General features: G+C 56.5%; 1 protein-coding gene across 2 annotated transcripts in view; it reads left to right on the forward strand.

Moving 5' to 3' along the window:
- zbtb7b (zinc finger and BTB domain containing 7B) overlaps positions 1 to 9,903 on the forward strand; it is a 30,221-nt gene extending 20,318 nt beyond the window's left edge. For both annotated transcript variants that reach the window (XM_031890765.1, XM_031890767.1), the window contains exons 2-4: positions 1,258 to 1,387; positions 5,104 to 6,164; positions 8,640 to 9,903. In XM_031890765.1, the coding sequence (XP_031746625.1) occupies positions 5,110 to 6,164; positions 8,640 to 9,033 (1,449 nt within the window). In that variant the 5' untranslated portion in view covers positions 1,258 to 1,387; positions 5,104 to 5,109 and the 3' untranslated portion in view covers positions 9,034 to 9,903. The remainder of the gene's footprint in view (positions 1 to 1,257; positions 1,388 to 5,103; positions 6,165 to 8,639) is intronic.
- The last annotated feature ends 368 nt before the right edge of the window (positions 9,904 to 10,271 follow it).

Below are 10,271 nucleotides of genomic sequence, written 5' to 3' on the forward strand. Positions count from 1 at the left end.
CACCGCTGGCGCTGGACCAACTGGGCATGAGCTGGTACCACCCTGGGCTTTTGCTCCCTTCTGAGTCCAGGGTTCCAAACCATTCATGGGATGCAGGTCAGACTCACCGGAATGTGCTTCCCGGTATCTCTTGCCAGAGATGAGGCAAAAGCCGAGGGGCTGAGTGGGTTTCCTGTTGGCTCCTGGTACTGCCCCAGCCTGCAGCCCTACAGCAGGACCCCCCGGGCGCAGACTGGCCTTTCTGTCTGATCATGTGACACAAGCCATCCGCCATTACATTTTCATGGCAGTGATCCCTCTGTCTCTTACAGGGGGTTATTTATATGGGGGGGGTGGGTGGCCTGTGTAATAAGAACGGGCGTCCATGTCGGTGTGTGTGTCTGGGGGGGTGCCATTCTGCCTGGGGCACTTTCTGCATGGTGTGTGTGTGTGTGTGGGGGGGGGGTACTTGGGTGCCATTCTGCCCGGGGCACTATCTGCATGGGGTCTGTATGTTACCCCTGTGTGTGTAGGGGTGGTACTTGGGTGCCATTCTGCCCGGGCACTATCCGCATGTATATACAATGATATGCAACATGTTGGCACTATTGAGCCATTTCTCAGGTATGAGCCAACAGCACCCAGTCACCCTGGGTTGCACCCCCTGCCCCGGGGCTAATGACTGACGGGATTCAGACCTACAGTTCCCAGACTCCTTTGCGCTGGAGTAGTCTGACTCCCTTCTGCCCAGGGCCAGAGAAAGGGGCGGTCCCTCCATTGTGCAAGTCTTGCCCTGGCCGCCATCTTGTATCGCACCCAAAGCTGCCCATTGCCCACCCCAACTCCGCAAGCTGCGCCCCCTCTGTTGGCTGAGGCCTGGCTATGGTGGTGTATTGTGGGTGCTGGTCAGTTGGGGCCCCCCGGGATAAGTCACCGCGCTCCCCATGTCTATTGCGCACGGTGGAAAATACAGAATGTCTCCCCAATCTCAACGTCGTCTGCAAAACAAGTGACAAAGGATGTCCCCACCCCCTCCTTCCATTCTCCCTTCCCCTCCACCCCCACCCCGTCGTTTCTAACCCCCCAACTTCAAAGGGTTAACTGAGCATTCTCCTATTCACAGTTCTGGGAAGATCAAGTGTGGGCGGCGGCTTCGACAAAAAAAAAAAAATTAAAATTTTTTGAGTTTTCGGAGGTGGAATTTTTTGGGGTTTGCGATATAAATTGACATATATGTGTTTTTTTTTTTTCTTCCGTTCCTATGTGGGGCTGCGGCAGCTCGAATTCGCACGTTACCGGTGGCCTCCGACGCAGCAACGGGGACGGGGAGCCTCTCAGCTTGGCGTCTGAAGCGAACGGGGAGTGAGGGAGACGCGGCGACTACTGGTGCCCCACGCTGAGAGCTCAGGTAGGGCAGGCAGGGGCACCTACAGATGGGGGCGGCGGGGTAGTTATCACTCTCCCCATCTTTCACCATTGGGGGGGTATTTGACATCCGCCACAGGTAGCTCTTGGCCAATGTGGAGCGCACCTTGGGCGCCCAGTGACGCAGGGCTCAAACCTTGTCATCGTGAGTCACATCCCTTCCATAGAGCTGGGTGGGGGGGTTTGTGCCGTTACCATCAGCGTGGTGTGTGCTCTGCCCCTGGGCACCGGCTTCTGCCCCGCACAACTCCTCGAGTGATTGGACGGTTTGGGAGTCCTGGGTAAGTGAGGGCCCCAAGGTGGAGACACATTGTGGCCCCAAGGGAAATTCAGGGAATGGTTATGTTGATAGCAAATACCTGAACCCCAGTTATACCCCCGGGGGGGGGGGGGATTTGTCCTTTTCAATAAGGGGGTGCATAGATCATGCCCTGCTGCCAATTTAGTTTCTGGTGGGGGGGTTCTACTTGCCCCCTTGGGTTTCTTCTGCCTTTGGTGCTGGGGGGGTACAGATTGGCTGATATTGTGCTACGAGGGGGATGTTGGCAGGAAGGATAATGTTATTTTAAAGGCAAATCCCTTATAGATTGTCTGTCTCGTTCAGGCTGGAGGGTCACCAGGAAGCCATGAGTTTGGGGGGGGCTGTGTATTTTGGGGAGGCTGTAGCCCCTTCTCTCTCCTGGTACTGTTAGCTGGTGAAGCAGTGGGTACATATTCCCAGGAATAAGTCTGGGGGTGCAAAAGAGTGGTGCCCCTCAGGTTTAGGCACATGTGACACCTGTGTAACCCCCCCACTCAGTGGCGAGGGTGGGGCAGTCTCATAGCAGAGTAATTGCTTGGGGTAAATCCTCAAATAATCACCCTGGGGGCATTATGGGCCTGACAACGTTGCTGGGGCAGTGAGAATGTTAGGGGCTTATTCCCTGTGGCCAAGGCTCTAACACCTGCCATCCCGCCCAAGGCCCCTGTCCTCATCTAGCTCCCTTCCCAGCATCCTCAGCGAGCCGTTGGCACCCAACAAAGGGGCACAAAAATCGGGGTGATCTATTTTTTCGAAACTTCTAGGAAGTTGTTTACAGGAAGAGAGAAAGGATGTGAAAGCGGCCGAGCGCCCCCCCCCCCCCCCACGCACCATCACTTTCTGTGCAGCCGCCGCTTGCACTCTGCCCCCCCTCATTCACTACAACTCCCAGCATCCCTCTGTATATTATGTATAGCTGTTGGTGAACTACAACTCCCAGCATCCTCCGAGCAGCAGCAGCAGCAGCCAGGGCACCCCGTATCCCAGCATTCTCACTGCTCTGTGTGATAAATACCCCCTGGGAAGAGAAATGTGCCTGAACTGCACTCAGGGAAGGGCGTCTATTCACCCCGCGCAGCCTGCATGTCTGTCCAGCAGCCCAGGGGTTAAAAAGCCCCTCGCCCAACAGGTCTGGCCTGCTCTGTATCCCCAGCCGCCCCACACACCCACCAGCCAGGGACTCATTCCTGGGCAGGGAGGGGCCGCTTTGGGCTGGGAGGGAGGGGGGGCTTACAGGTAATTAGAGCCGTGAAGTTCAGGCCCCCACACCTGCAGGCGAACAAACACCAGGGGGCAAGGTGTGTGCCAGGAAAGTCCCCAACCTGACACCCTACTCCAACAAAGGCCACTCATTCACTTGTTATACCTACCCCCCCCCTTGTACTCCTGTGCCATAGTATTGCCTGGCACCCCCCCCTTGTACTCCTGTGCCATAGTATTGCCTGGCACCCCCCCCCTTGTACTCCTGTGCCATAGTATTGCCTGGCACCCCCCCTTGTACTCCTGTCCATAGTATTGCCTGCACCCCCCCCTTGTACTCCTGTGCCCATAGTATTGCCTGGCACCCCCCTTGTACTCCTGTGCCATAGTATTGCCTGGCACCCCCTTGTACTCCTGTGCCATAGTATTGCCTGCACCCCCCCTTGTACTCCTGTGCCATAGTATTGCCTGGCACCCCCCCTTGTACTCCTGTGCCATAGTATTGCCTGGCACCCCCCCTTGTACTCCTGTGCCATAGTATTGCCTGGCACCCCCCCCTTGTACTCCTGTGCCATAGTATTGCCTGGCACCCCCCTTGTACTCCTATGCCATAGTATTGCCTGGCACCCCCCCTTGTACTCCTGTGCATAGTATTGCCTGGCACCCCCCCCCCCTGCCATAGTATCTGGCCCCCCCCCTGTGCCATAGTATTGCCTGGAACCCCCCTTGTACTCCTGTGCCATAGTATTGCCTGGCACCCCCCCCTTGTACTCCTGTGCCATAGTATTGCCTGGCACCCCCCCCTTGTACTCCTGTGCCATAGTATTTGCCTGGCACCCACCCCTTGTACTTCCTGTGCCATAGTATTGCCTGGCACCCCCCTTGTACTCCTGTGCCATAGTATTGCCTGGCACCCCCCCCTTGTACTCCTGTGCCATAGTATTGCCTGGCACCCCCCCCCTTGTACTCCTGTGCCATAGTATTGCCTGGCACCCACCCCTTTGTACTCCTGTGCCATAGTATTGCCTGGCACCCCCCCCTTGTACTCCCGTAGTATTGCCTGGCACTTACCCTGGCACCCCCTTGTACTCCTGTGCCATAGTATTGGCCTGGCACCGCCCCCTTGTACTCCTGTGCCATAGTATTGCCTGGCACCCCCCCTTGTACTCCTGTGCCATAGTATTGCCTGGCACCTCCCTTGTACTCCTGTGCCATAGTATGCCTGGCCCCCTTACCTGGCCTGGCATTGCCTGGCACCCCCCCTTGTACTCCTGTGCCATACATGCACCCTGCCACTCAGTAGCACACCCTGGCACACAGACACCCTGGCACACAGACACCCTGGCACACAGACACCCTGGCACAGTTTGGTTAGCATGGGGATTGTGCAGGGTGCATGTCCCAGTTGCCCAGCTAACGTGCCAGAGACAGACGCTGGTAGGTTAGGGGTGGGTAGGAGGTTGGCACTGTGGGGCAGATGTTTTTGTGCAGGCAAAACTCTGTTTTATCTACTGTAGGATCTGAGCTCTTCCTGTCTCCCCAGCGCCCACAAGCCCCCCCTCCCCTCTCCCCAGGAGCTTACAGTCTGTAAACCATATTATAGTGGTATAGTGTGTGCTACTGAGCAATCGGGGCTCATTCCTGCTCCTAAAGGGAAGGGTAAGAATAAACTTTACTTTTTGCACAAGACAGGGGGTGCTGGCATTTATATTATTTCCTTACTGTTCTGCAAATGTAATGCTACCTGGTTGCTAGGAGCAGTGGCCTTGGCAACTAAAAAAAATATTCTTAGTCTGGATTTATTACCTGGGTATCTGTCCCTTTTGTTTTTGTCCTGCAGTCTGCCAGTCAAACCCCTAGTTACTATAGCAACCAGATAATTCCCCCCCTCTAGGCAATGGGATTTACCTCTCAGCGTAGGGGTAAGAATGGCACATTGGCTGACTGGGCACTGGAGGGCGCTGTTTCATTGCTATATATTGGAGGAGCAGTCTTGGGAATTAGCTCCATCATGCTTGGGAATAGGGCTGCTCGGGGGAACCTGTAGAGTGGCACTACTAGGGGTGGGATTATAGGGGAGGAGGGCGGGGCTAAACAAGGAAGGGCTACTCCTATGCAGGGTAAGTAATGGGGCCCCGTGCTCCCTGGCGCCCCCTTGCACCGGATCTCGCACTGAATGTTTGTTTCCCCCTTTCCAGGAGAAGATGGCGAGCTCTGAGGACGAGCTGATAGGGATCCCCTTCCCAGAGCACAGCAGTGAGCTCCTGAGCAGCCTGAATGAGCAGCGCCACCGGGGGGTCCTGTGCGACATCACCATCAAGACCCGCGGGCTGGAGTACCGCACCCACCGCGCCGTGCTGGCGGCCTGCAGCGACTACTTCCGCAAGATGTTCACGGGCGTGCCAACCCGAGGCAAGTGCCCGGACGTGTGCCAGCTGGATTTCCTCAAGCCCGACGCCCTGAGCGCCCTGCTGGACTTCGCCTACACGGCCACCCTGACCATCAGCAACGCCAACATGCGGGACGTCCTGCGCGCCGCCCGCCTCCTGGAGATCCCCTGCGTGGTGGACGCCTGCGTGGAGATCCTGCAGTGCAACGGGCACCGGGAGGAGATGGGGGGCGACGCTGAGGATCTGGAGTGTTTCCTGCGGGCGCGCCAGTACTTGGAATGTTATATGGCGCAGGAGAATGGCGAGAGTGCCGCCCTGTCCCCCCAAGCAGATAGCCCCCCTCCTCATCCTCACAATATTCCTGTGCCCCCCAAGTCGGTGCAGATCATTCCCCGCCGGGGCAGAAAGAAGTTCCTACAGGTGAACCCCAACCGGCGGAACCACAACGGGAGCCCCTTCCGAGTGGCCGATGACTTGCTGGATAGAGATGGCGGCCACGCAGAAGCCTTGTCGCCCGCGTCCGTGCCCCCCGGGGAGCCCCACCTGAGCTACGAGCGCTATGCGGCTGATAATGGCTTGGGGGGCCAGACCATCTTTGTCCCCCCCTCGCCCCCAGAGGAGATCCTGTCTGACGAGGAGACGTCCGACATGGTGTTCCAGAACCCCTACGACCCAGAGAACCCGGAGCTGGTGGCCTCGGGCCTGGATGGTGCTGACAAGCTGGTGAGGAAGCGGCGCTCCCAGCTGCCCCAGGAATGCCCCGTTTGCCACAAAATAATCCACGGAGCTGGCAAACTGCCCCGGCACATGCGCACCCACACCGGGGAGAAGCCATTTGTGTGCCAGGTGTGCGGAGTGAGGTTCACAAGGTGAGTGCTGGGGTGCAAAGGGGCGTGGCTTGGGGTGTCTGCCCCCCAGTGTCTTCCTTTATCCCTCCCCCTCTGTCTCTCTCCCTGCCCACCTCTTTTTCTTCCTTCCCTGCCTTTCCTCTGTCTCTTTCCTCTCTCTCTCTGTCTGTCTCTTCTCTCTCTCTCCCTGCCCACCTCTTTTTCTTCCTTCCCTGCCTTTCCTCTGTCTCTTTCCTCTCTCTCCCTGTCTGTCTCTTCTCTCTCTCTCCCTGCCCACCTCTTTTTCTTCCTTCCCTGCCTTTCCTCTGTCTCTTTCCTCTCTCTCTCTGTCTGTCTCTTCTCTCTCTCTCCCTGCCCACCTCTTTTTCTTTCCTCTCTCTCTCTGTCTGTCTCTTTCCTCTCTCTCCCTGCCCACCTCTTTTTCTTCCTTCCCTGCCTTTCCTCTGTCTCTCCCTGTCAGTCTCTTCTCTCTCTTCCTACCCAATTTTCTTTCTTCCTTCTTGCTCTTGCTATTCAGCTCTTTTCTTTAAACCATTATCTGGTTGCTAGGGTCACACTTGCCCTAGTAACCAGACAGTGCTTTGGATGACAAAGACATGTATAAGTGAGGAATATGTCATAAAACATATAATAAACGTCCAGCCTGGCAGTCAGTCTGCAGAAAGGTCAGTGAATTAAAGACAGGAACAATGACCAACTGCAAAGTGGCACAGACTGGTTGTCTCCTGGTACCAGAGGCGCCAGTGCCAGGCCGTGGGTTTATGGGGCAACCGGGTTCCCCCTTTGTTCATACAGACAGTTACGTGTGTGAGAAGGGGTTGCGCTCTCTCTCTCCCCAGCTGTCTCTCTCCCCTGCTGTCTCTGTCTCTCCCCCCAGATTTCTCTCTCGCGCTCTCTCTCTCCCCCCAGCTTTCTCTCTCTCTCTCTCTCCCCCCTGCTATGTTTCTCTCTCTCTCTCTCTCTCTCTCCCCCCTGCTGTCTCTCTCTCTCTCTCTCCCCCCTGCTGTCTCTCTCTCTCTCTCTCTCTCTCTCCCCCCTGCTATGTTTCTCTCTCTCTCTCTCTCTCTCTCCCCCCTGCTGTCTCTCTCTCTCTCTCTCCCCCCAGCTTTCTCTCTCTCTCTCTCCCCCCTGCTATGTTTCTCTCTCTCTCTCTCTCCCCCCTGCTGTCTCTCTCTCTCTCTCTCTCTCCCCCCTGCTATGTTTTCTCTCTCTCTCTCTCTCTCTCTCTCTCTCCCCCTGCTGTCTCTCTCTCTCTCCCCTGCTATGTTTCTCTCTCTCTCTCTCTCTCTCTCTCTCTCTCCCCCCTGCTGTCTCTCTCTCTCTCTCTCTCTCTCCCCCCTGCTGTCTCTCTCTCTCTCCCCCCTGCTATGTTCTCTCTCTCTCTCTCTCTCTCTCTCCCCCTGCTGTCTCTCTCTCTCTCTCTCTCTCTCCCCCCTGCTGTCTCTCTCTCTCTCCCCCCTGCTATGTTTCTCTCTCTCTCTCTCTCTCTCTCTCTCTCTCCCCCTGCTATGTTTCTCTCTCTCTCTCTCTCTCTCTCTCCCCCTGCTGTCTCTCTCTCTCTCTCCCCCTGCTATGTTTCTCTCTCTCTCTCTCTCTCTCTCTCCCCCCTGCTATGTTTCTCTCTCTCTCTCTCTCTCTCTCCCCCCTGCTATGTCTCTCTCTCTCTCTCCCCCTGCTATGTCTCTCTCTCTCTCCCCCCTGCTATGTCTCTCTCTCTCCCCCTGCTGTCTCTCTCCCCCCCCGCTATGTCTCTCTCTCTCCCCCCTGCTGTCTCTCCCCCCTGCTATGTCTCTCTCTCTCTGTTGTCCCAGGGCAGGGCAGGGTGTGTGGGGCAAGTACAATGCAGGAGGGGCAGGGGTTGCACAGGATGGGGGGGGGGGGGGTGTCGGAGGGAGCAGACTTCGGGGTGTGTAGGGAGAGGGACAAAAGGTTTCCAGGGTGTTGTTGTTTCTGTCTGTCTGTGACGCCGGCGCTGCTCTCTGCCCTGGGGGCTGCTGGGGGATCGCTTTGCAGCAGGTGGGAAGCACTTGGTGACCTCTCCCAATGCTGAGGCTGGAATAGAACACAAGTAGGGGGGCAGTTATACTGGCCCAGTACTGCTTCTAGTGGTATTGGCACTTGGGGTGAGTGTTCCTCCGGCCATGCTTAGCTTCCTTATCTCTGATGCTGTGGGGCTGTGGGTGGGCGGGCAGCCCCCCGTGTGTCTGTACCCCAGTACTGCTTCTAGTGGTATTGGCACTTGGGGTGAGTGTTCCTCCGGCCATGCTTAGCTTCCTTATCTCTGATGCTGTGGGGCTGTGGGTGGGCGGGCAGCCCCCCGTGTGTCTGTACCCCAGTACTGCTTCTAGTGGTATTGGCACTTGGGGTGAGTGTTCCTCCGGCCATGCTTAGCTTCCTTACCCTAGCGAGTCTCACTCTCTGATGCTGGGGGTGGGAGGGCAGCCCCCCGTGTGTGTATGTCTGTACCCCAGTACTGACCCCCTCTCTCCCCCCCAGGAACGACAAGCTGAAGATCCACATGCGCAAGCACACCGGCGAGCGCCCCTATTGCTGCGAGCACTGCAGCGCCCGCTTCCTGCACAGCTACGACCTGAAGAACCACATGCACCTCCACACCGGCGACCGGCCCTTCGAGTGCTCCCTCTGCCACAAAGCCTTTGCCAAGGAGGACCACCTCCAGCGCCACATGAAGGGGCAGAACTGCCTGGAGGTGCGCACGCGGCGCCGACGCAAAGAGGAGCCCCCCGTGCCCCACATGCACCCGGCCCTCGACCTGTCCAATGGCAAGCTGGAGGATGTGCCCCTCTCCATGATTCGCTTCTGGGGGATCCCGGTGCCTCGCTCTGGGGGGGGCAGTCCGGAGGGGCCCCTGGTTTTGGACGCCTCATAGGGGGCCGGGAGGGATGTCTCCGAGTTCACTGCAGCACTTCCGCTAACCCCCCCCCAAAAAATATTCTCTCCCCCTCCCTAGCTTTAGTGTGAGACTCCCTTCATCCCCCCATTACACACCAGATGACATCACACAGATCTGATGATGTCATCACCTTAATGGCAGACTTGACTCCGCCCCCTGGAGGGGGCAACACAAGAGACTAATGGAGCGCGGGAAGTTGTTGTTTCTAAGCCTCAGGGATCAGTCATTCGGCCTCTCTCCCCCCATGATGAGGCGCCACTTTCCAGCCCCCCCCCCCCCCCGCGTCTCCGTATTTAGGCTGAAAAGAGAGAAATTGCTATTTTTTATTGAATGAGAAATCTAATATATACTGTGTCTGTATATAGAGATGGAGATGCCTATATAAATATATATATTATGGAGTATATATAGCTAGAAATGCTTAGGGTTAAGGCAAGTTATAGCAATAATCATATTGTGACCAGGCTGCCCGCGTCCTGCCACCCTAGCTGGCTGCCATGGCAACGCCGTGGGGCAGAGGGCACGAGCGGGACGCCATCGCTGTGCTTTATGGGCCGGGGGGGTACCAGGGGGGGTGTGCTTGGTGGGTTAGGGATGCACTTACTTTGGGGGGCACCCCTGACGTGGGTCCATAGTTACCCATCCCGCCCGGCGCCATCTCCCGGCTCTGATGTCATCACTAGAACGTTAATGATGTCATTTATGTTATTGACCTCACCAAAAAAAAACTAGCACCTGCGGCTTTAGGTCTTAATCCCCCCCCCCCATAAAAAAGAAAAAACGGGAAAAAAAATAATCTGAAAACGGGTTTACGGTAAGCGTTGAACGTGGGTATGGCCCCACCCCCTTTACGTTGCTTAACGACGTATATTTGCCCATTGGGGTAACTGCACTATAGAGCGTTGGGGCGCAGGGGCGGCGGGATGAGGAAGCAGCACTAAAGGGGCGGGGGGAGTGTATTTATAATTAACCCCTTGCAACCCACTCGCTGGGGGTGGGACTGTTAGTTTTTTTTTTTTTTTTTTAATCTTATTTAAATTATTATTTTTAATGAATTAGTTGAATGAGCCCCATGCCCCGCCCCCTTCCAGGCTGTACTAATAATAATGCTGAACTACAGTTCCCAGCATTCCCTCTCAGTGCTTCCCCCTGCAGACTCTGCACAGGGGTGGGCCCTAGCGCGCTAAGGGTTAAAGGTGGGGATGCGCCCAATC

Source organism: Xenopus tropicalis, chromosome 8 (genome assembly GCF_000004195.4).
Source record: "Xenopus tropicalis strain Nigerian chromosome 8, UCB_Xtro_10.0, whole genome shotgun sequence".
Lineage (NCBI taxonomy): Eukaryota > Metazoa > Chordata > Amphibia > Anura > Pipidae > Xenopus > Xenopus tropicalis.